Source organism: Peromyscus californicus, unplaced genomic scaffold (genome assembly GCF_007827085.1).
Source record: "Peromyscus californicus insignis strain IS unplaced genomic scaffold, ASM782708v3 Scaffold_13__1_contigs__length_99412109, whole genome shotgun sequence".
Taxonomy (NCBI): Eukaryota; Metazoa; Chordata; class Mammalia; order Rodentia; family Cricetidae; genus Peromyscus; species Peromyscus californicus.
The window spans coordinates 12,151,631-12,174,383 of NW_026294424.1; the positions used below are offsets into that span (position 1 = coordinate 12,151,631).

At 46.5% G+C, this 22,753-nt stretch overlaps 2 protein-coding genes across 4 annotated transcripts in view; both read right to left on the reverse strand.

Annotated features, from left to right (window-relative positions):
• The window catches only part of Pkd1l1 (polycystin 1 like 1, transient receptor potential channel interacting), a 121,791-nt gene extending 118,623 nt beyond the window's left edge, over positions 1 to 3,168 (reverse strand). The window contains exon 1 of the mRNA XM_052736021.1: positions 3,109 to 3,168. Coding sequence (XP_052591981.1) covers positions 3,109 to 3,168 — 60 coding nt within the window. The remainder of the gene's footprint in view (positions 1 to 3,108) is intronic.
• A 2,432-nt stretch (positions 3,169 to 5,600) lies between these two features.
• Positions 5,601 to 22,748, reverse strand: Hus1 (HUS1 checkpoint clamp component). Of its 3 annotated transcripts, none has more exons than XM_052734492.1 (8): positions 22,622 to 22,748; positions 22,037 to 22,164; positions 21,781 to 21,957; positions 18,484 to 18,591; positions 17,214 to 17,288; positions 12,856 to 12,955; positions 11,054 to 11,173; positions 5,601 to 9,565 (listed from the first exon to the last, which is right to left on the reverse strand). In XM_052734492.1, exons 1-8 carry the CDS (start codon positions 22,671 to 22,673, stop codon positions 9,483 to 9,485), a joined length of 843 nt encoding a protein of 280 aa, XP_052590452.1. In that variant the 5' UTR covers positions 22,674 to 22,748; the 3' UTR covers positions 5,601 to 9,482. The 3 variants fall into 3 exon arrangements, with proteins under 3 accessions (XP_052590452.1, XP_052590451.1, XP_052590453.1); XM_052734491.1 differs by having other exon boundaries at positions 18,484 to 18,594; XM_052734493.1 differs by having other exon boundaries at positions 18,484 to 18,594; positions 22,572 to 22,721.
• Positions 22,749 to 22,753: the final 5 nt, after the last annotated feature.

Consider the following 22,753-nt stretch of genomic DNA (forward strand, 5'->3'; position numbering starts at 1 on the left):
AGGAATGGCATTCCTGGCTCTCCACACTCTCAGCCTGATTCTGCAAGGCCTGGGATCTGCTGAGCACTTCACTAGTATGACAGGGAGCATAGCACAGAGGGAAGCCTACAGTGGAGGCCAGAGGCACGCCCCACTTATGCTGAGAACTAGACATGATTAAGCCAACTGAAGAAGGCCATGTGACACCCTACAGACTACCCCAGGTACAAACATCCTGGATGTGATTAATGCAGTGGTTTACAAAAATGATCAGTTTCATAACCACTACCTCTGGGCTTCACTTAGGAGCCATCAAAGATCTGGCAGGGTCCCCGGTGCCCTTCTTCTTAAAAGAGGAAAGGGGGAAAAGAAGGGATGGCTTCATTCCTTTGCATGAAATTAATATGTAAGATAGAAACCCTTCTGGAATGACCTTCAAGAGAATCTTCTGGATGGCAAAGAATGAAAGCAGCTACCCAACTCCACTGGTCTTTTCTAAGCTTTGAGCAAAAGCAGTGTCTTTTGAAAGCATTCTTTGAAAGCCCCAATTCTCCGCTCAGATTTAATACACAACTTTTGACTTAAATGATTGTTTAAGGAGTCCTTCTTACTGCACAAAAAAGTTAAGGTATTTAAGCTGTATGCAATGAAAAGGACAGATGGATACTTGCATGCAGGTAGCATATCCTGAAGAATTCAAATAGTCTAAACAAAATGGCAAACATTTGCATATACAATTCACAATATAAAGAAAGTAGATCATCTGTTGTATCAAAGGCATGGGTGCTTCCCGACACAAGTCCTTGTATGTTATGATGCTGTGGATGGCATCTAACATCCGGTTCAGACGTGGGCACTAACACATTTGCTGTTGTAATAGGTGCATCACAAAAGATACAGGGAAGATAATCCAGAAGGATGTTTGGAGAAACAGTCAGCTTTGCACCCCAGGTCTCCAGCCCAGATTCTAATTAGTATTAGTTCACAGCTAACATACACTTTCAAGCTGAGCTTGCTGAAAAGGCATCAAAGGGCAGGCCAGCATCACTCCACCTTTCACTCATGAGCAATACACAGGCTAGTGTGTCCTTTCTTGGGCAGCAAACTTGCCAATACTCATTTCTGCTCTGTTTCTGGAGTCAGCCTATAGATGTCTCCTATTGCCTATCTTTGGATACTCCGCATCTTTTATGGCACCATTACCCAGCCTCCACCACCCTCAGGGTCCCAACACACATCGAGCATCAAACACACACAGTGTCTGGGCAGATTTTGGTAAATTGTGGTGGCGCAGCACGGGGTGAGGGTAGATGGCTAAGACTGTGAAAGAGCTGAAACTTACCATTGGTTGAGCCAATTCCTGGAGTGGAGTGCTCCAAGGAGCACAGGGCCCAGGCTGTGATGAGCACCCTCCAGCCCATTCTCAGGCAGCCTGCTCCCATGGGGTCTTCTGCTCAGCATAAAGACCACAATTGGCTCTGCTGAGTGAGTGCTGGTGGGAGGATGTCCACAGAAGGGTCCTGATGCAGCCCGGTCTGAGCCTTCCCTGCTCTCATTAGCATATTAAGGGCAATGAGCCAATGATAAGGCACCCCTGAGAAACATCCTGCAAAGAGGAGCCCTAGTTGGCTAGAAGGCTGTTCCCTCAAAGGTGAGCATGCCCTAAAAGGACAGAGATCAACAGTGTCTCACTGGAGGACACAGAGTATTAAAGTACTTTAAATCCATGGCTTTGTGACAAATAGCAGGGTGGCCTGTCATGTGTAATGCCAGGTCAGTGCACACTTTTAAGGTCATCTTTAAGTGACAGAAGACAGTTTTGCTACATCTGGTACCAACTGTGGGAAATGGAGGGAGGGAGGTGTAGTTAGGTGATAGAGCATGTGTCTAGGTCTTGGGTTCAGTTCCCCACCAGAGAGAGGGGAGTTGGGGAAGAAGAAGGGGGAAGAAGAGAGAAGGGAAGAGAAGGGAGGGGAGGGGAGAGGAGAGAGGAGGTACTTTGGCACACATAATTGAATGACAATTCTATAATCTTCCATGGTTCTCATATACCTCAAAATAAAACTATCTAGAACAATGGTTGAATGTCTCAGTATGTTGCCTCCAAATGCCTTTGTTCCTTTGACCCTTTGACATGTGGGCAGATACCATTCCCTAACTGTTCTCTGTCTGGACAGCATCAGCGATCATAGTAGAGACGGCGACAATGTTGTAGGGTTTGGCGACCTCTGTGATTTTTCTCTCTTAATACTTTGTGAGCACAGGGAATCCACATGACCACCTTTTATCTAAATTGTTTCAGCACTTTTTTAAAGAAAAGCACAACACACATATGTTCTCTGGGGAAATTTATTGGTCTGAATTTTTTAAAGATTTGTTTGTTTGTTTGTTTATTATGTACACTGTGTTCTGCCTGCATGTATACCTGCAGGCCAGAAGAGGGCACCAGATCTCATGGTTGTCACTCACCATGTGATTGCGGGGAATTGAACTCATGACCTCTGGAAGAGCTGCCTGTGCTCTTAACCTCTGAGCCATCTCTCTTGCCCCTGAAAATTTTTAAGTTATAATATAATTACATCATTTCTTCCCTTCCCTTCATTTCTCCCACCCCCCCACCTTGCTCATTCAAATTAATGTCTCTCTCTGTCTCTCTCTGTCTCTCTGTCTCTGTCTCTCTCTCTCTCTCTCTCTCTCTCTCTCTCTCTCTCTCTCTCTCTCTCTCTCTTTTTAACAGGGGCATGAGGGGATGTTCCAGGACAGGGTTTCTCTCTGTAGATCAGGCTGGCCTCAAATTCAGATATCTGTCTGCCTCTGCCTCCTGAGAGCTGGGATTAAAGGCGTGGATCACTACTGCCTGGCTGACACTTTTTCTTTAGTTGCTGTCACACACACACACACACACACACACACACACACACACACACACACACACACATTCTTCAAATATAAATGCAACCTGCTCAGTCCTTATAATGTTATTGTATGTATATATTTCAGGGCTGATCATTTGGTGTTGGGTAACCAATTGGTGTGCTCTTCCCTGGGGAAGGCTGTTTCTCCAACTCTGATACTTGTTTCTTAGTTGCCTGTAGTTCTTTGTCTAGGGTTGAGGCCTCCTGAACTTACCCCATCCACGTCAGTGTGTCTCTTGGTGTTGTTCTTGTTCAGGTCATGGATAGCAACCATGCTATGCATGAAGGTAAGTCTTCATGGGTGTAGCTTCTCCGACATTTCTAGGAGACACAATCTCTTCTGCAATGTTCCCTAAACCTTAGGTGCAGGAGTTTTCATCTAGACTCTAGAACTCTGCATTTTGATAACTTGTGGTTTTCTGTAATGGTCTCTGTCTACTGCGAAAAGAAGTTTCCTTGTTGAGGGGTGAGGACAACATTTATCTGCGTGTGCAAGGATAAATGTTTAGAGTGTAGTTCAGAATTGTGTGGGTTTAACGAGTGGAGGTTGTAGGTTCTCCTCCAAGATCCGGGATTTCACTATCCCTGGGTGCTTGGCTAGGTTTCCAGTACCCAGCGTGATCTCACTCTTGTTGAGTGGTCTTAAGTTCTATTAGAGACCTGTTGGCTACTGACAAGGTATGCATGCCACTGCACCCTTAGGGTTATAATAGAGTAAGTATATTTTAATTGATTAGTGTATTTATCTGTATTGGCTTCCTGTGCCTAGCCCTAACCTTGCTTGAACTCCTTGTTTTTATCTGGAGTGCTTTGCCTATACTAATATAAATGCTCTGTGATGTAGACAATGGACACACATGCACAAGTCATATTGAAGTATGAACCGCATCATTTGAGACACTATGCTACTTTTTAAAATCTAGATCATATACATACATTATGGATGTACAGCACAAAGGCAGATTCAGACACCTGGTGCCCAATGTACAGCCTCTCTCTTCCCTGGATCTGGGGTAAAGCAGTTGTTCTTTCTCCTAGGTACTTGCAACATGTTCAGTCAGCAAGGAGATCTACTGGGTACTTAGGTATTCTAGTTGCATTGAGCATCGCATTCTTGATTTGAAACTGCTGCATGCTCCAGGAGCTGCTGAAGCCCCAGCATGAACATGGAGTGGGACCTTAGGAAGGAGGCACTGGTCCTGAGCTGTCCACCTACAAGGGTTCCTTATACCCTCTGACTCTTTGGCAGAGACATCTGCAAACCACAAAGGAAATGGACAGACTAAAGCACAGAAACCCAAGGAAGACACTCAACTCATTCTGGCTCTTGCTTTTGTCTGGTTACCTGTATTTTCCCCATCAGACAGGGTAGCTCACAGGACAAGCTCTATAGGATGTCGTCTCTGTCAGGAAGATGATGATAGTTAAATGAACACGTGTATGGTAAACGTGCTTAGGGTGTTTCCACATGGAGCCTCTGAAGCTTATGCTTATAAACACCCCTGAGTGAGGAACGGAAGGCTATCTGGGTAGAGAGCTCGTTGGTAACTGAGTGGTGTCATGGTGTACTGGACACACTGACAGTCAATAGGAGATGCCACTGGAGTCCTTTGCCTATACTATACCCATAGGCAAAGCACCAGTGCACCCTGTGGTGTTGGGAACTCAGTTGTGGCCATCAATGTCCCTTGGACACAAGGTGAATTTCTGGGTTTCAAATGTATGTAAAGCCTACAAGTGCTGACACATGCCTTCTAATTTAGAAATGGGCTGAAGTGTTGCATTTTCTCCAACTCCAATCACCTACTGATGGCCCCTTAGGAGGTCACTGATTGTCCAGGATTGGGTGCTGGGAAGAGGCAGGTCTTAGTCCCAGGGTGCTAGAGTATAGTATCCAGTATTGTTCAGAGTGCTGCTGGCAACAGGGACTTGGACTGCAGGCAGGTGGTTTCCCTGTCCCACTGTCCCTGGACTTCTTATTGATTGCCCAGTGATTATGAGGAACTCTGGTTTAGCTCTCTCTCAAAATGCTTAGACTAAGAAACCTTAATAAAGCGCTTTTCCTCTGCAGACTGTTAGACATCGAACTCAGTTATGATACAGGTTAGATCTTAGATGCCCCCAGGAGTCCACATGTAGACTTGATCTTCAGCTGCTTGGACTGGAGGGACCTGTAAGATGTAGGCCTGGCGGAAGGAGGCTGGTTACTGGGAGTGTGCCCTTGAAAGGGATACTGATATCTCAACCTTCTTTCTGCTTTTTTCCTAGCAGCAGGTAAATTTCATTCATTTGTGTGTATGTGTCTTTGTGCACACGCATATATGCCATTATATACATGTATATGGAGGCCAGAGGACAACTTCCTGAGAAGTTGGTTCTCCCCTTCCACAGTGTGGGCCACCGGTTCAAACTCAGTCCCAACCTTTCTTCTTTAAAAGCTGATTATCTCAGATATTTGGTCACAGAGAAGGAAAGCTAACTAACTTTTTCATGTTGGGCCCATGATAAGAAGGAATTTTCCCATATAAAATGGCCTTATTAATCCAGGCTCTGTACTCTTAACCCAGTATAACTTTAACATGGCAAAAAGTCTAGCTTTCCACTGCAGAAAATAAGGATGTACTGTCAAAATTTATCCTAAACTATAATGTTCAGGAAATTAAAGTTGCCAGATGAATATGTGTATTAATAAATTTCAAGTAATCATCAAATAATACATATTTATTTAATTCTACAAAATATTTTCATTACAAAGTTGGTTATGAAATTGTTAGAAAATACACAAATGTACAAAGATTGAAATAAAAACCACCCAGAGCTAGCTGGGTTTAGACACATGCTTCCTGGTCGTCTTTGTCACATTGAACACCAACATACCACTGGTTTTGTTACGGTCCACACAGTACTTGTCCTGTAGCATTAGGAAATGATGCTGTATCACAGCACTGATCATCTACCAATTCCCTATTCATTCACATTAAGAAATCCTTGAGGCAGAGGCAGGCGGATTTTTGTGAGTTCGAGGCCAGCCTAGTCTACAGAGCGAGATCCAGGAAAGACGCAAAGCTACACAGAGAAACCCTGTCTCGGAAAAAAAAAAAAAAAAAACAGTACTAAGCTTTGACTATAACCTGTAGAAGAAGTCTTACAAGCATAAGTAGTACATCAAAGGGAGCAGTTTCCAAATTTCCCACAGACAGTAAATAGCAAATTGAATACCAGGAAGTGGTACTAATACTCCGCCCCCCAACTGCTACCACCAATGTCCAAGTGATCCTAATTTATCATCTCCTAGCTGAAGACTGATCTTAGAGAAAAATCCACAAGCTCAATCTCCCTTTTAGATTCTCCATCAGAATCCACACAAAAGCACAGAACTGGAGTGTGGCATTAGCAAAATGGCAGAGTAGAAATCTATGACTTCTCCAAGTCCCCACATAATTCCAACTAGTAACTCTCCAATAGCAAGATGACCACCCTGAATTCCCCTAACTCCAGAGTGAGGCTGTGGTACCCATTGGGCCCCAGAGAAATGCAAAAGCACGAGAGACAGACAGGGTAACTATGAGGCTGCTCTACCAAGCACACAGGACCACACATGGAGAAATCCTCTTTGATTCTACAGTGGAACAAACAGTTGGGAGCTGGGCATTTGGCTCCCTCACATTCTGAGACTTTGTAGCAGACCTACTTGGGTCTGGTCTCTTCTCATGGGACAGTGTGAGCAGAGCAGAGCTAGCCTAGCAGGGCCATTGGAATGAAAAAACGGGATGAGCCTCACTGCAATCAAAGTGTGAATGTTGGGAGCCCACCCTTGGAGAAATGGTAATGCCATCAAGCTTTGCAATGGTTGCAATGCATGCAGGCATACAGAATTTCCAGACAGACTCACTATACAAGGATGGCCATGAGCGAAAGCCATGCTGTGAAGGCTGAGGTAAGAATGCAGACACTGATACAGAACTACAAGGGTCAAGAACCTCCTATCAGGCCCTCACATCAGTAGTAAAGGATGGTGGTTACCAGAGGCCTGGGTGTCTGGGGAGGAGTTTCCAGAGCTGTCCAGACAAGCAAGCATAGCAACAGAGAGCAACTAATCAGTTGCTCAGGAGGGAAGGCAGAGTGAAAGGTGGGGAATGACTGCATGACTGAAATGTCTGAAAAAAAAACCCTCTAGATTGTGCACTTTGATGTCTCAATGAAATCTTTAAAATAAAAAAATACAGAAATATTTCTTAAAAACAATGGATGACATTGGCTGACATTTACCAAAAAGTCATTGGCCACTGCATCTGGTGAAAGAACCAGTATTCTTGCCCCAAGACTAATGCTGAAGGCTTTTCAGGCTTCCAAGAGCAGGTTTCTTTGGGGCAGGATGCAGGGCAGAACACAGTCTGGAGACCTGATGGGCAGGAAGGTCCCTGCTGGACCACGGGAGTGCCACAGGGAAACACGGCTGCTCGGACACTGGCACAAGTGGCCGCACTGAGAATTCTTCACCCCTGACCTGTCTCAGGACAGTCTTGAATCTCAGTTCAAGACATGGCGACCAGGGATGTGGGTTCTGAGGCCTGGCAGGCAACGTCAGGGGGTAGCTTACTGGTTCCAACATTCAGGGAAGTACTCTTCAAGCCTCCAAGTCTTAGGCCACCAGAGTAAGTAAGTAAAAATGCACCTCCAAGCCTCAGACCCCATGCTCCTACGGCAAAATTTCTCTGCTCTCGACAGTCTCACCTCAGGATGGGGTTCCACAAAGCAGCTCCGAGCTCCCATAACCCCACTCCGAGCTCCCTCCCTTAACTACAGCTGTGAGATACAACCTATGAACACTACGCAGAAAGTTGTGACAAGAACCAGAAAGACCACAGCCTCTCGATTGCCGAGGAAGGCTTCTTCTCCCTCGTGTTACGTTACTGTAACGTCATCGCCATCAGAACGTGGCACGGCGGTGACGTCAGTGACTAGTGAGGCACAGACAGAGAAACAAGTTTCATAGGGAACGTCCTGAAATTTCATTTGCATCATGATTTTGAGGCTTTATCACGGCATCTGGACTGCCTTTCATTACAAGCCAAAGGAGAGAGAAACGCTTTAACAATTAAAGAATCCCTAATTCTAAAATGTTAGTTTAACCGAATATATCTTATTAAATATCAGAAGAGCCAGAGGCATGGCGGCTCACATCTGTCATCTCAACACTTCCGTGGGGGAGGCTCAGGAGTTCAAGGCCAATATTAGCTACAACTCATTCAAGGCCAGCTTTACTGCATGAGAACCTGTCTAATCAAAACTGAAATGGCAAAAAAGAATCCCAGCAGCGCTTGAGGGACAGTACTTTCCCTAAATAATATGGAAAAGCCCAAAAAGAAATGCTCTAATTTGTTTTATCCCCCCCTCCCCTTTTAAAACATCTCATCCTAAGCAACTTAAGCTTTGACTCTGACGTGAAAAAACAGTTTCTGATGCCACCTCATGGGACACCCGACACCTAGTCAAAACAGGAAGCCTGCTAGGGTGTTTTTGGAGAAAGCACACCCTCAGGTGAGCCAGCTCCAATAAGGAACAGAACACAGCTTTGCCCATCATGGCCAAGCTTCAAGTGCTTTATGCAAAACAATGTGCTTTATAGAATGGTAGATCTGATACTGTGGAAGAATTATGCAAAATTACAATTTAAATGACTGGGGATATAGTTTGGCATAGAGGAGTGCTTGCCTAGCATGTACCCAGTCCTAGGTTTGATCCTGAGCACTACAAAAACATAAAATAAGTTATAACCCAAAACCAAAGTGGGCTCAGGCAGAAAGTACACAGAAGGACCAGTTCAAGATGGGACCTGGGTTGGTTGGGCCTTTCGGGCTCTCGGGTTCCCAGTGTCTCCAGGCTCTGAGACTCTGCAGGTTCCCCAGGCTCGAGAAAGGAATGAACTTGACTCTTCAGGAAGTTGGGCAAGGCTCCACATGCTGCAGCTGTACACTCACAGTGTGGTGAGAAACCAGGCATGCTGCTGGGGACGGAGGGGCTGTCCAGTTTGCCCTGAGCTCCCAGACGGGTGGGGTGGGAAGGAAGCGCACACTCACATCGGAAAGCAGACAGCTACGCCTTACCGGGGACTGACCGAGCAACTAGCTGGGGAGTACTCCTGCGCATTCTGACTGCAACACCAGTTCTCTGGGGATGATGGTTTCGGTAACTTCCGTGACAAACTGCTACGGAAATTTTAGACAGGGCTGGGAGCAACTCAGGGGCAGAGCATGTGCTTAGCACACATAAGGCCCTGGTCTCATCTCAAGCACCCAAGGAAAACAAAAACAACAAAAGAGCCTATAAAAAATCAATTCCACCTTTTCTTCTTAATGTCTTAAACCCAGGATGAGGCACAGGTGGTGGATTTGAGCACTATGAAGGAATGATTATCCAGTTGTACTTCATTCATTCCACTTGTCCTTTAAGCAACATAGGGGGAGAAACGAGCCCACCAGTACAAGTCTGTGGTGCTGTGAGGACAGGCAGCTGACTGACCACATCATCCAGTGCTTCTCTCATCACGGCCAACGTCTCTGCGCTCCCAGGTCTGGTGAGACTGTGCTAGGACAAGGCTGGGATGAAATACTGAAGGGAGATGTCTTCCAGAAGCAAGTCAAAATGAACAATTCTGTTACTCACAATGTCTAGGAGAAAAAGACCCGGATGTTAATGACAGCTTTTCATCCTCACCTGTCACGACAACTTCTCTGCCATGGACACCTCCTACACTTGGTGCCTGTTCCCTCTGGGGGCTCACGAGGGGTCAGAGCACAGGCTACTGCCACCCACTGGGGACAGTGTGAGTGATGAAAAATGAAGCTGCCCAGGCTGTAGGGAAGGAATCAGGTTGATTGAACCAAAGTAGCCTTCCTGGTAAAAGCAAGTACCCACAGTGAGGTGACCAAAGTATACGGACACAGTGTGAGCGCTTGTGGTCCTGTGCACTCTGATAGGCTATACAACATACCACCAAATTCTCCCATGTCCTCACCCCACAGATGCTCACAGTCTCTCCTGTGCTTTCTCATCCTATGTTGGCTGGTTTTATGTGAATTTGACACAAGCTGGCCATCAGAGAGAAGGGAGCTTCAACTGGGAAAATGCCTCTGTAAGACTGGGTTGTAGGCAAGTCTACAGAGGGCATTTTATTCATTAGTGATTGCTGGGGAAGGGCCCAGTCCATTATGAGTGGGGCGATCCCTGGACTGGTGGCCCTGGGTTCTATAAGAAAACAGGCTGAGCAAGCCATGAGGCGCAAACCAGTAAGCAGCACCCCTCCGTGGCTTGTGCATCAGCTCCTGCTTCCAGGTTCCCGAGCTGCTTGAGCTCCTGTCCTGACTTCCTTTGATAATGAAAAGTGATGTAGAAGTGTAAGCCAAATAGACCCTTTCCTCGCTAAGCTGCTTTTGGTCATAGTGTTTCATCACAGCAATAGTAACCCTAACTAGGATACATCCCTTTTCTCTTTCAAAACAGCTGGTCCTTGACAGAGCTACCCAGAACTTTCTGTTCCATCACTATAAGGTTTAGTCCCAGGTCATCTTCCTCAACTTTGTGGATGAGAGGCCATCCTGGGCACTTTCCACAAAGGGAGGGAGGTCACATCTATGTGACCTTGCTATGCCTTTTTTAAAACAAAACAAAACAAGGAGACAAAGAGCTTTGGGAAGCTCTTGATGAACTTCCTAGCTCAGAAGAGAGAGCAGGTGAAGAGGAACAGGGCAGTGTGCAACCAGAGTCAGGACGAGGACTAAACCATTAATAACCAACAACAGAGGAGACTTTGGTAGCGAGCACAGGTCAGGTGGGCAGTGAAAGGAACGCAAATGGTTCAAGCTGAAACTCAGATCTAGAAAAACGCATACACCGGGCTCTGATTATGTCAAATGTGATAAAGTCAGGGCTGTGAGATAGTCTGCACGGTACAGACAGCACCACAGGCAGAGCCCACTGCCAGGCCAGCACCTCACTGCTCACCATCACTCTTCAGTGTCTCCAGATACTTCCTCTAGCTCAAGGAAACTTTACGACCTGACTGCCCAGGGCGCTCGAGTTCCTGGAACTGGGCATATCTGCACTTCGAAGACCGCACGCACATTAGACTAGAGGGAGTACTGGAGACGCAAACTCACTGCACACAGCCTTGGTGGGAGTCACTTGCTGTCCTGCAAGGAACTGGAGGAGCTTCCTTATGTCGATGTGCACCCGGGCCATGTCTTCTGGGTGTCTGTTTTGAGAGACGCTCTCAGAGGCTGAAATGACATGAATTTTTTTTTTAAATCCAACATCTCTGGACATAACAAGGAACTCAGAAATATGCAATGGGTGTTTATGAACTGATCAACCCCATAGCTCTTTTTAGCAACCTAGTAGACTACAACTTGTAAATGTCACTCATTCAGCAGGTATTTGAACTGTTTAAAATACTGTAACCTCCAGAGGAGCTTCACTTAAAATGTCTTGAAGTATAACTCAGTCACCTCTTTGCACAAAAGAACATTGTAGTTCAATATGAATTCAAAAGTTGAAATGCAGATGGCTAGTGCCAGACTTCTAACTCTACATAGTAGAACGAAAAACAGAAATCAGCCTTTCCAGTGCTGATAACCTGCTTTGTGAAACAAAATGTCTGACACCAAATAACTCACGTCAGGGCTGGGGATGTAGCTCAGTGGTAGATCACTTCCCTAGCATGCAGAGGCTCTAGACTCAGTAAGTACTGCAAACACAGCAGCTTGAAAGCCAAGGTCATTCCACACACCACTGTCACAGCCTTCATGATATGAATTTCACTGTGCTGAAACAATGTGCCCCTCACTACAACGTAAATGTTTCTTTCAAGGCTAAAGTAGTATCTGTGCTTATGTGAAAGCACACCTACAATAACCAGTCATAATTCTAAAAGTGATGGCATCATCGTATCTGTTTACCAACACATGTATATCAAAAAATGACCCTCCCATCATTCCAGATACCTTTCCTCTGGCCCTCTGGCTGCTTCTGTTTGAGAAGAGGACTCTAATTTGGGCTCACTGCTCACCAAGCTGCACCCCTTCCTTCAAGGCTTACTGAACTGATTGCACATTTCTTCCCAACCTTTATGAGGTGAAAAGTGTGACCAAATTCATCTGTATCACATTTCTTTCTGCCAATGTAACTTTACAAGGATTGAACTGAGTAGAGGAGAAAATAAGAAACACAACTTTTGACTCCAGTGTAGATGAGAATCTTAACCTTTCAGAGCACAGTGACATATGAAGAACTGTTTTGGAATATTTGTTTAACTATGCAAAGATGTGTTGCTGTTTTACTTTGCCTGCCTAAGGCACCTGATTGGTCTAACAAAAAGGTGAATGGCCAATAGCAAGGGAGGAGGTACAGGCGGGACTTCCAGGCAGGCAGAGTTTAGGAGGAGGAGTTAGGCTCAGGGAAGAAAGAAAAGAGACACAAGGAAGCGGCCAGCCAGCCAGACACAGAGGAAGCAGGAAAGTAGAACATACAGAATGAAAGGTAAAAAGTCCTGAAGATGAATAGAAACACGTTAAATCAAGTTAAAAGAGCTAGTGGGATAAGCCTAAGCTAAGGCCGAGCATTCATAATTAATAATAAGTCTCTGTGTCTTTATTTGGGAGCTGGTTAGTGACCCAAAGAAAATGCCAACTACAAAGAGCTATTGAATTCTTGGAAGCCAATGTTTGCGACCTGAACCCCAGAGAAGGGAAGCACCCTTCTGCACACCCTCAATGCCTGGTGGCCTGGCCCCTTGCCTAGTGTTAGCTGCCCCATTTTGTCACAGGGACAGGAAATCTAATCTCCACCCCTTCTCAAGTGTGAAACAAAGAAAACCAAAGTTCAACATTTTCATTAAGAGAATCAATATATATTTAAACAATTTATTTATTAGAGGCAAAATATAACCCACAAGAAAACTCACGTAATACAGGGTTTCCAAGATCCTTAAAATGAGTTGTCACACATACTAACTCAGTTTCTATCTTTAGGTTCAGTTCTCCGTTCAGGTTCGCTTCAATAACCTGCAAAGTGAATGAAATTCAATACTGGAAAGAGGAAAAACAACAACATGTGGGCACCGGCTTCCACAAAAGCTGGGTAACAAGGCAGTGCCACAAACCTAACACCTCACAGGGCACTGAAGCCCCCAAGGCATCAACCACAGAGAGAAGTTCTGAGAGTCCAGAACTCAGAAATCCCCTAAAAACCAACAAGGTACCCCCTAGTGGAGAACTCAGCTGGGGGAAGTGGGAGGGGCCTTGCTGGGACACTCTGCCAAGGATCAGGGCTCTGGAGGCCCCAGCAAAGTAATGAGGGTGGAGGGGAGGGGAGGCTCCCTTACAGCAGGCATGGAGTGAAAGGATCCTAACTGAACAGGACGAGTGCTCTGGCAGGTAAGAGAAAGAACATTATATAGGTAGAAAGGATCAAACCACCAAAACTATGTACCCTTCAGAGATGCCATTTCCTCCTTTCTCATTTAATGCAAGAAGCACGGTAGGTGGTGTCTATGGCTCGTGCAAGAAGAGCACCCACCTCCCCGCACCATCATTACACTGTGCATGAGAATCCCTGAGATCTGGTTAAGATGGACTTTGGATTCGAGTCTGGGCCCAGCCTCTATACTTCTGACCAGTTTCCAGGGCATGCTAACATTGCCTGTTTTCTGACCATGTCCTGTAGCAATGCTTAGTGATGTGTGCTCTGCTGGATGTGACTTCAGATGTGATGTTGGGAACACTCTGTAGGAGCAGCTCACTGGAGAACCGAGAAGGATTTAGGGTGAGAAGCACTGTGATGCAGTGAGAGGGGGCAGCTAAGTGAAACCTGGGGCTGGAGGCATTATGACCTATGATGGGGACAGCAGTGCAGCTGTCACAAGCCTTTTATTGCACTGGTGAAGTCAGAGGTGGTTTATAGTCGGTACCAGTACAATTAGTCAGCAGTCAACTAACGGCACTTAGTGATAATTAAGGGAACCACAGGGAAAAGTAAGATCTTATCCTGATGCTCAGGAAATTGAGTATGTCGATGTGCATGATAGTACAGAAAACTGCATCTGAAATCAGCTCTGAGTGGCATGTTCAGGGTGTTGGCTGCTATTAATTCTTTCATATGCTGACTAAATGCATCATGTATCCGGCACTCTGGATCATGTGGGAGTCAAAATCTAATGTTCTATTACTCAGACTTTAAGAATTTGAAGATGGGCTGGAGGGATGGCTCAGAGGTTAAGAGCCCTGGCTGCTCTTCCAGAGGTCTTGAGTTCCATTCCCAGCACCCACATGGTGCCTCACAGTTATCTATAATGAGATCTGCTGCCCTCTTCTGGCCTGCAGGCATATGTACAGGCAGAACACTGTATACATAATAGATAGATATGTAAATCTTTAAAAAAGAAGAAGAAATTGAAGAAAGCATAAAAGAACGCATGCCCACAGTGAATCTAGAGCCAAAGCAAGCTGCTTTCTTAATAGGTATTTATTTCTAACACCACTGTTTTTCAGAAGTCATCCAATTTACAGTTGTTGGAAACAAATGGGCACAGGCCACACATGAGCTTTGCAGAGCTCCAGGGAGAGCCCCAGAACATTCACAAGCATCGCTGTCTACATTTTGTTTTGGTGACTATCATTCCAGATTATAGAACAGTGGGTTAAGAAATGACGAGAAGAGCTCTGGGTTACTGAAAGAAGTCTTATCATGAAAGCTTCTGATTCCAAGGAAGTGACTAGAGGAGAAGACTGTGAGCTTGGGAAACTCTGTGTATAATGTCAGAAGCTCAAACATAAGAACTCATCTAAGTTCAAAGAACCTACCATGTTTTGTTTCTAGAATGAGGAAGATTTGGAGTTCAGAAATTGTCTGGAATAAGCATGGGAGACACCATGTGCTGACCAGTTTCCAGGCATGCTGATGCTGCATGTCTTAACCTACAGCATGACTACAGAGCTGTGCCAGCAGGTGACTTCCTTTCCTCTCACTGACCTAGGATCCCCTGCCCACCATGCCCAGAGGATCATCCTACTGACACGGATGCCCCCCTCCTTTCCAGATTAGGTAGCATGTTTGTGTTACTGGTTGGCAGAATGCTGACCGTAGACTGCATATGGCCTTTCTGTAGACCAGTTAGGCAGACACCAACAACCAAACCAGAAACGCAGTGTTAAGGCAACAGCAGCCCCAGCCCCTTCTGAATCTGGACCTCATCCATCTTCTATGCAGTGTCTTTGTATGGGACTCAGTCATGATCTGTGGTGATAGATTGTATACACTAATAAACTTGCCTGAGGATCAGAGGACAAAGCCAGCCACTAGATTAGACATAGAAGTCAGGCAGTGTTGGTACATACCTTTAATCCCAGCACTTGAGATTGCATGCCTTTAATTAGGAAGCACACATGCCTTTAATCCTAGGAAGTAATTGGCAGGGCAAAGAAAGGTATATAAGGCGTGAGGAAATAGGAACTCACTCTCTTTAGGCTGAGGATTTCATAGAGGTAAGAACTAGTGGCTGGCTGCTCTGCTTCTCTGATGTTTGAGCTTTCACCCTGACATGTGGCTCTGGGTTTTTTATTAAGAGACCATTGAAGATTCAAACAACAATGATCCTTTACTGATGGTTTGGCAGTGAGGCTGGGAGGTTTCACCATAAATGTGGAAATGGACCAAGATAATTTCCTAACTTTGTGAGGTTTTTATTCTACAAACTATTAAGACATGCAGCTTCTCCAGGAGGCACCTACTTGTGTTCTTTAGAATTCTGGCTTCCCAGGTACCCAGAAAGATCTCATATGCATGTGGCTATTCTAACTCGATAGCTTCTCAGTCAGCATTTGTCGAGCGTTCCAGAAGAGAAACAACTGCCAATGCTCTCCCTCCTCACTCCTCACACTCCACTTTGCTGACTCATTTCCATGGAACAGAAAGAACAAGCAAATGGATCCCTCAATTAAGTGCCTGACTTTTCCCTCTGGACCTCTTGAACCTCCTAGAAGTCCCGGGGTACCTTAGAGGAAGCCGGCCTGACAACTGGATCAACACCGTGGCAGTGGCAGTGAACACCGCTGCCAGCACGGAGCGAGCTACTTCAAGCGAAATTATTTTCCATTCAGATGGCAGCTCCAAAGACTACTGCTCTGAAGTGAGGACTCAAGAGGAAACAACACCATCTAAAAAAGTCGACTTTCTAGGTTTCAAAATCCTTCTGTGATGTAACGATTCCCAGGAGCTACCTGTTGCTCCCATCCATGCAATAACACAGCAGTTCTGGACTACTGAGCGACAGCCCGAGCCTGGACTCTGAGACACAGAAGGTTAAGGAAGGATTTCCCTTCCTTGAAGCTGGCACTTCTGGAGATTCCAAGATAATGGAGGATTTACAGGCATGCTAGAGAGAAGCTCAGGGCAGGGAGTTTCCTGCGGGCAACATGGAGCTTGGGCTGAGCACTGCCGATGGCTGAGCGCTTCCAAGGAGATGAGGCACAGCAACTGAGTGTAAAACAGCACGAAACAAAACCTGTGAAGGGCACTAGGAGGGCAGGTGACGGGGCCAGCCCAGTGTGGATCAGCCAGGAGGGCCCGGCTGCCAGAGATGTGGCCTTGGAGGTTGGGAAAGTCAATGTTTGTGGATCAGGTGGGCAGGGGCTTCGAAAAGATTCAGGAACATGATGGAATGTGGTTTTAAGGACTGAATAAAGGTGGAATTCAGGATATGCTCATGTGTGAATATGATGATAGTCCACATGATTTTCCATCACTGTTGTGGTATTTTGGGGCCTTCAAAAATATATAGAAAAATAAGGGATCCATCTATGTTAGTGTATAACGTGCCCATGCATATTAACATGTGAAGATACTCGGGCTTCGACTACTCACGCAGCTCGGTGGTAGAATATGGGCTTAGTTTGCATGAAGCCTTCTGCTTAATCCTCAGCATCAAATAAGGGACCAACAAACTGCAATGTTCATCCAAATTACAAGAAACAAAATACCCGAACTGTCGGAACAAGCTCCTGGTATACTATAAACACGAGGGATCGAGGGCAAGCTGTCCCCAGTGAGTGAGAGATGAAAGGCATTAGAACAGGTCCCTAAAGGCCAGATCTCAACACCAAGCTCTGTCCTCTCCAGCGGGGCCTCAGTGAGAGAAACCTACCAACCGAGACACCTTGTGGTGGTGAGGGAGCACCTACACCTGGGTCTACAGTGAAGCTGCCACTTGTCCCACCCATATGGCTAGAGCTCACTCACAGTTTTTTTTCAGGAGTAATCACTTACAAGTTGATTGCTGATGTTTCTCATTTTTTCCACAACACTCTTCATAGTCTTCAAGGCTGGTAAATAAATACTGACCTAAAAACCAGTAAGAGAAATCACAAGCATCAGAAATCTTAATATAGTCTAGAGTAACAGGTACTGAAGCAACAACTGTGAATTGTACTTGTATTTAAATACTCAGAATCACATTTTTAATTTTCTAAATAAAGTTCCTTTAAAACTTTGAACAGTTCACTACCTTATTCAAGGAAATAAACATACTTGGATACCTGGCTCTGGTTACCATGGTGACCATACTCCCAAGAGCATTGTTCTGGTTCATGAAGAAACACAGTACAGAGATACCTATATATAAGTCCAAGGGGACTACAGCTCAAGTGCTGAGCAGGAAGCCTTCCTCTGGGAAATGTTTTACAGGACTCAGGGGCCTTCTGTGCACTGTTTAACATACAGCCAGCCATTATCACAACTCATTTGAGCCATGTTACCAACAGTGCTGTATGTAATGTTGGCTTTTCCTAAACCTATAAAGACACCTTCTGGTCAACTACACATTTCATCCAGTATCTGTTTAATTTCTTTACATATATGCAAGAGACAAAGGACCATTTGGCATCCTCTTTATTTGCAATGGCTCTGAGGTTCCTAGGTCACTGTTAACCTAAGCTCCAAGTCAACAAACTGCCTTTTCTGGCTCTTTCATCAAGGCCTGTGAAACATGAGTTTGTGCCTAAGGCCCAGAGTCATGGAAAGTACAGACTGTCTTTCTTATTTTTTTTTTAAAGGTTTATTTATTTATTAGGTATACAGTATTCTGTCTGCATGTGTCCTTGCAGGCCAGAAGAAGGCACCAGATCTCATTACAGGTAGTTGGGAGCCACCATGTGGTTGCTGGGAATTGAACTCAGGTCCTCTGGAAGAGTAAGTAGTCAGTGCTCTTAACCTCTGAGCCATCTCTCCAGGCCCCAGACTGTCTTTCAAAGCATAACTTAGGCTCTGTTTCCTTTGTCTATCAGCCGTCAGTGAGTAAGGCATTTGCACTCCCCTAGGGAAAGTATGGCATTTCTAAATGGGAACCGGCTCTTTAACAGGATCCACACAGATAGCAAAAGGCACATCCTCACGTCTGGAGTCTTGTTAAGTGACTCGCATTCTTTTCAGAAACTATACAAATTCAAACAAAACACACGGCAAGATGACGACTAGCACTGGAGAGTTCAATCCTGCCTTTTAGTGTGTGTTGGACAACAGGGCTGTAGACAGCACTTACATCAGAGTCTGGGACAGACGGCTCTTGTAAGTCCTTCCACAATCTTCGAGGAATAACCTTTATGGGGATATCATGTGTCACGATTCTACTGCTGCTCGATGACGACAACTGCTAAGAAAAAAGTCACAATATTTTATGTTGTCAACGCTAAAAGGAAACCAAAACATAAGAACTGACGCTAAACCTTTTGAATTCCAAATGGAATGTTCTTAATTCATCCTCTCAAAATCTATTCAACCAATATTGTTGGCATGGTACATCTGTTCTGCTTTGGGTCCTGTGAGTCTGAGAAGTGTGGGGAATGAGACAACGAGGCCCCTGTGGAACAAATGGAGCAACTAGAAGGCAAGAGCACAAAGCTGCACCAGATGCTCATCAGAGCCTGAAGAAAGTGCAGTGGGGATGAGGCTGGATGAGGGAGAGTGGGGATGAGGCTGGATAAGGGAGAGTGGGGAGGAGGCTGGATGAGGGAGAGTGGGGAGGAGGCTGGATGAGGGAGAGTGGGGATGGGGCTGGATGAGGGAGAGTGGGGAGGAGGCTGGATGAGGGAGAGTGGGGAGGAGGCTGGATGAAGGAGAGTGGGGATGGGGCTGGATGAAGGAGAGTGGGAAGGAGGCTGGATGAGGGAGAGTGGGGATGGGGATGGATGAGGGAGAGTGGGGAGGAGGCTGGATGAGGGAGAGTGGGGATGGGGCTGGATGAGGGAGAGTGGAGAGGAGGCTGGAAGAGGGAGAGTGGAGAGGAGGCTGGATGAGGGAGAGTGGGGAGGAGGCTGGATGAGGGAGAGTGGAGAGGGGGCTGGAAGAGGGAGAGTGGAGAGGAGGCTGGATGAGGGAGAGTGGAGAGGAGGCTGGATGAGGGAGAGTGGAGAGGAGGCTGGATGAGGGAGAGTGGAGAGGAGGCTGGATGAGGGAGAGTGGAGAGGAGGCTGGATGAGGGAGAGTGGGGAGGAGGCTGGATGAGGGAGAGTGGGGAGGAGGCTGGATGAGGGAGAGTGGGGAGGAGGCTGGATGAGGGAGAGTGGGGAGGAGGCTGATGAGGGAGAGTGGGGAGGAGGCTGGATGAGGGAGAGTGGGGAGGAGGCTGGATGAGGGAGAGTGGGGAGGGGGCTGGATGAGGGAGAGTGGGGAGGAGGCTGGATGAGGGAGAGTGGGGAGGGGGCTGGATGAGGGAGAGTGGGGAGGAGGCTGGATGAGGGAGAGTGGGGAGGAGGCTGGATGAGGGAGAGTGGGGAGGAGGCTGGATGAGGGAGAGTGGGGAGGAGGCTGGATGAGGGAGAGTGGGGAGGAGGCTGGATGAGGGAGAGTGGGGAGGAGGCTGGATGAGGGAGAGTGGGGAGGAGGCTGGATGAGGGAGAGTGGGGAGGAGGCTGGATGAGGGAGAGTGGGGAGGAGGCTGGATGAGGGAGAGTGGGGAGGAGGCTGGATGAGGGAGAGTGGAGAGGAGGCTGGATGAGGGAGAGTGGAGAGGAGGCTGGATGAGGGAGAGTGGAGAGGAGGCTGGATGAGGGAGAGTGGGGAGGAGGCTGGATGAGGGAGAGTGGGGAGGAGGCTGGATGAGGGAGAGTGGGGAGGAGGCTGGATGAGGGAGAGTGGGGAGGAGGCTGGATGAGGGAGAGTGGGGAGGAGGCTGGATGAGGGAGAGTGGGGAGGAGGCTGGATGAGGGAGAGTGGGAAGGGGGCTGGATGAGGGAGAGTGGGGAGGAGGCTGGATGAGAGAGCGCTGCCAGAGGGGAGTGTAAGGACAACCCTCTGGGGTGATGCTTCGGAGGACACCAAAACTAAAGAGGCACACAGCCTCTGGGAAGCTGAAGATGAGGGGACAGGGTTTCTGGCAAAGAAACAGTGTCAGCATTCATAAACCCAGGAGACAGACAGAGGCAAATCTGCTGGGTCACCTAGACACCACTGTGTGCCACACCCTCAGCATTCTGCAGTTTCTACACCACTAAAAAGATAAACCATGTTTATTCTAGAAGCATCTCTAAAACTCAGAAACCAAAGTATTGCTAGGAATAGTGGCACACATGGCACTCAAGAGGCAGAGGCAGGTGGATCTCTGTAAGTTTGAGGTCAGCCTGGCCTACATAGTGAATTCTGAGACTGCCAGAGTTACATAGTGAGACCCTGTCTTGAAATAACAACAAGAAAAAATAAACCAAAGTATCTTGCATTCTTACTCAGAAAAGTATTGTATATTATGATCTTGCTTTACCTTAAGAAAGTTTATTTAAACTCAAACTTAATATCAGAGTCTGGGACAGAGGGTTCTTGTAAATCCTTCCACAATCTTCTAGGAATAACCTTTATGGGGATATCATGTGTCACAATTCTACTACTGCTGGATGAAGACAACTGGAATTACTCAGAATGCTCTAATTAGCTCTAAGAACACATAAAAAGTTATGAAGCCAGGAATTAACTTCTATCGCTAGCTTGAAAACAAATGTAATACTCACCCCCAGATGTGCAGAGCACATATAAGAAAGGAAAGCTGTAAAGGTAATGGGGGCCTGGGTGGGTTGGGGCAGAGCACTAAAGAAAGGAAAGGTTTTGGAGAGAAACTCCATGTGGAAAGTCTAATTAATGTCACCAGCCTGGGAACTGGGGGAAAAAAACGACATATCCAGAGAACTCAGAGGGTAGTAATTTATGATTTAGCTCCAAGATAGTTTGGGCCATATGTGAAAAGCTATAAACATGTTAGGAATTACAAATACCATCTTGTACATGTGTTTTTGTGTGTTTTGAGGACAGGCTGTTCACTAAACTCATCTAGTAATAGCTTCTAAGACAAATGTGTTACTTAAGTATGAGGACTGTTTATTTAAGAATATTACAGATGATGAGATAGGAGGGGGAAATTTTAAGATGAAAATGAATTAAAAACATCTAGACAAGATGACAACATCCTAAAAGAAAGAGGTTCTAACTAGTAGTTTGATTGTTTGGGAAAAGCAGTATCCTGCTGAACACTGCGCAGTCAAGACTTTGTTTAAAAATGACTAGGACAAGGTACACTTCTCACATGTAAGTCATAAACCAGATCTTATATTTTTTTTGAGACAGGGTCTCTATGCAGTCCTGGAACTCACAGAGATCTTCCTGTCTCTGTTTCCTGAGTGTTGGGATTAAAGACATTTGCCACCTTGCTGGACTAGATCTTATATTTCAAATGAAACTAATTCACTTTCAAGAATATTGTTTGAAAGCTCAGGCTTATAACTCCCTATATTTTCTAGACCAAAACAAGACATTCGTATAAAAAAAATTCAGAAATCCTTTTCCTCTTACTTACCAGCTCTACAGACACGGTAAGACAGGGAAAGTGTTTGTTAGTCAGCTTGATTTTCAAGGCTCTGGCGTTCTGGGCAGTCTTCAAGGCTCGGGATAAGTTTTCTGACGTTAATTCTAAATAAATCTCATTGTTTTCTGCGGAGACTCCTTCCATTTGAAATTCACTAAAAATGTTCTCCTGCAGGACAGAAACAGGCATTTATGGCGTTTTCAGCACTCCTGGCTGGAGCCCCGGGCCTCTGGGTGTTCCTGCTCACCTGCTCCAGCTCACACCACATGCTCACCCCACCACTGGCCAGCTTGTCCGAAAGGATGAAGTTCAGCTTCTCCGGGCTGATGCGGAGGGTGCAGGTTTTGGCAAGCTTGGCTATCATGTTACTGACTCCTGTAGCGACGGGGGTAAATAAAGTAAGCAGTTACTAAGCTGCACACCGGGTAGCCTACAGGTCATCTTGCAGAACTTCTAGTTCAAGGATCACGCTAGTACTTCAACGCCGCTGACATCTTGCCGGAAGACCCTGCGAGGCACACAGCCCACAGCACCAGTGTCCAATAATGAAACAGTCTCAGAGAACAACTGACAACCGGGGACCACATTTCACATAAACGTGGGGGCAGCTGGGTACCGCAGAACAGAACTGCCTGCGAGCAAGGTTAGGCATAGTCCCGGCGGGAGAAAGAGTGAGGGATCACTGCAAAGGGAAAGGTCCCCGGTAGACATCCGCCCCACTCAGGGCCGCCCTCCCAGCCTACGGGCCCCAGCTGTGCCCTCCACCCCGCCCGTCCTCTCACAGGGCTGCAGCCGCACTCTCCGCTCGCTCCCCGCAGCCCTGCCAGCTCACGTGTGAAGTGATTCAGACAAGCCAGGTCCACGATCTTGGCGCGAAACTTCATGGCGGCTTCCAAGCCGGCAGCAGCTTCGGCCCAAGGCGGACGAAAGTCCCTCCCGGAGCGTCCCGGCGGGGAAACGCGGG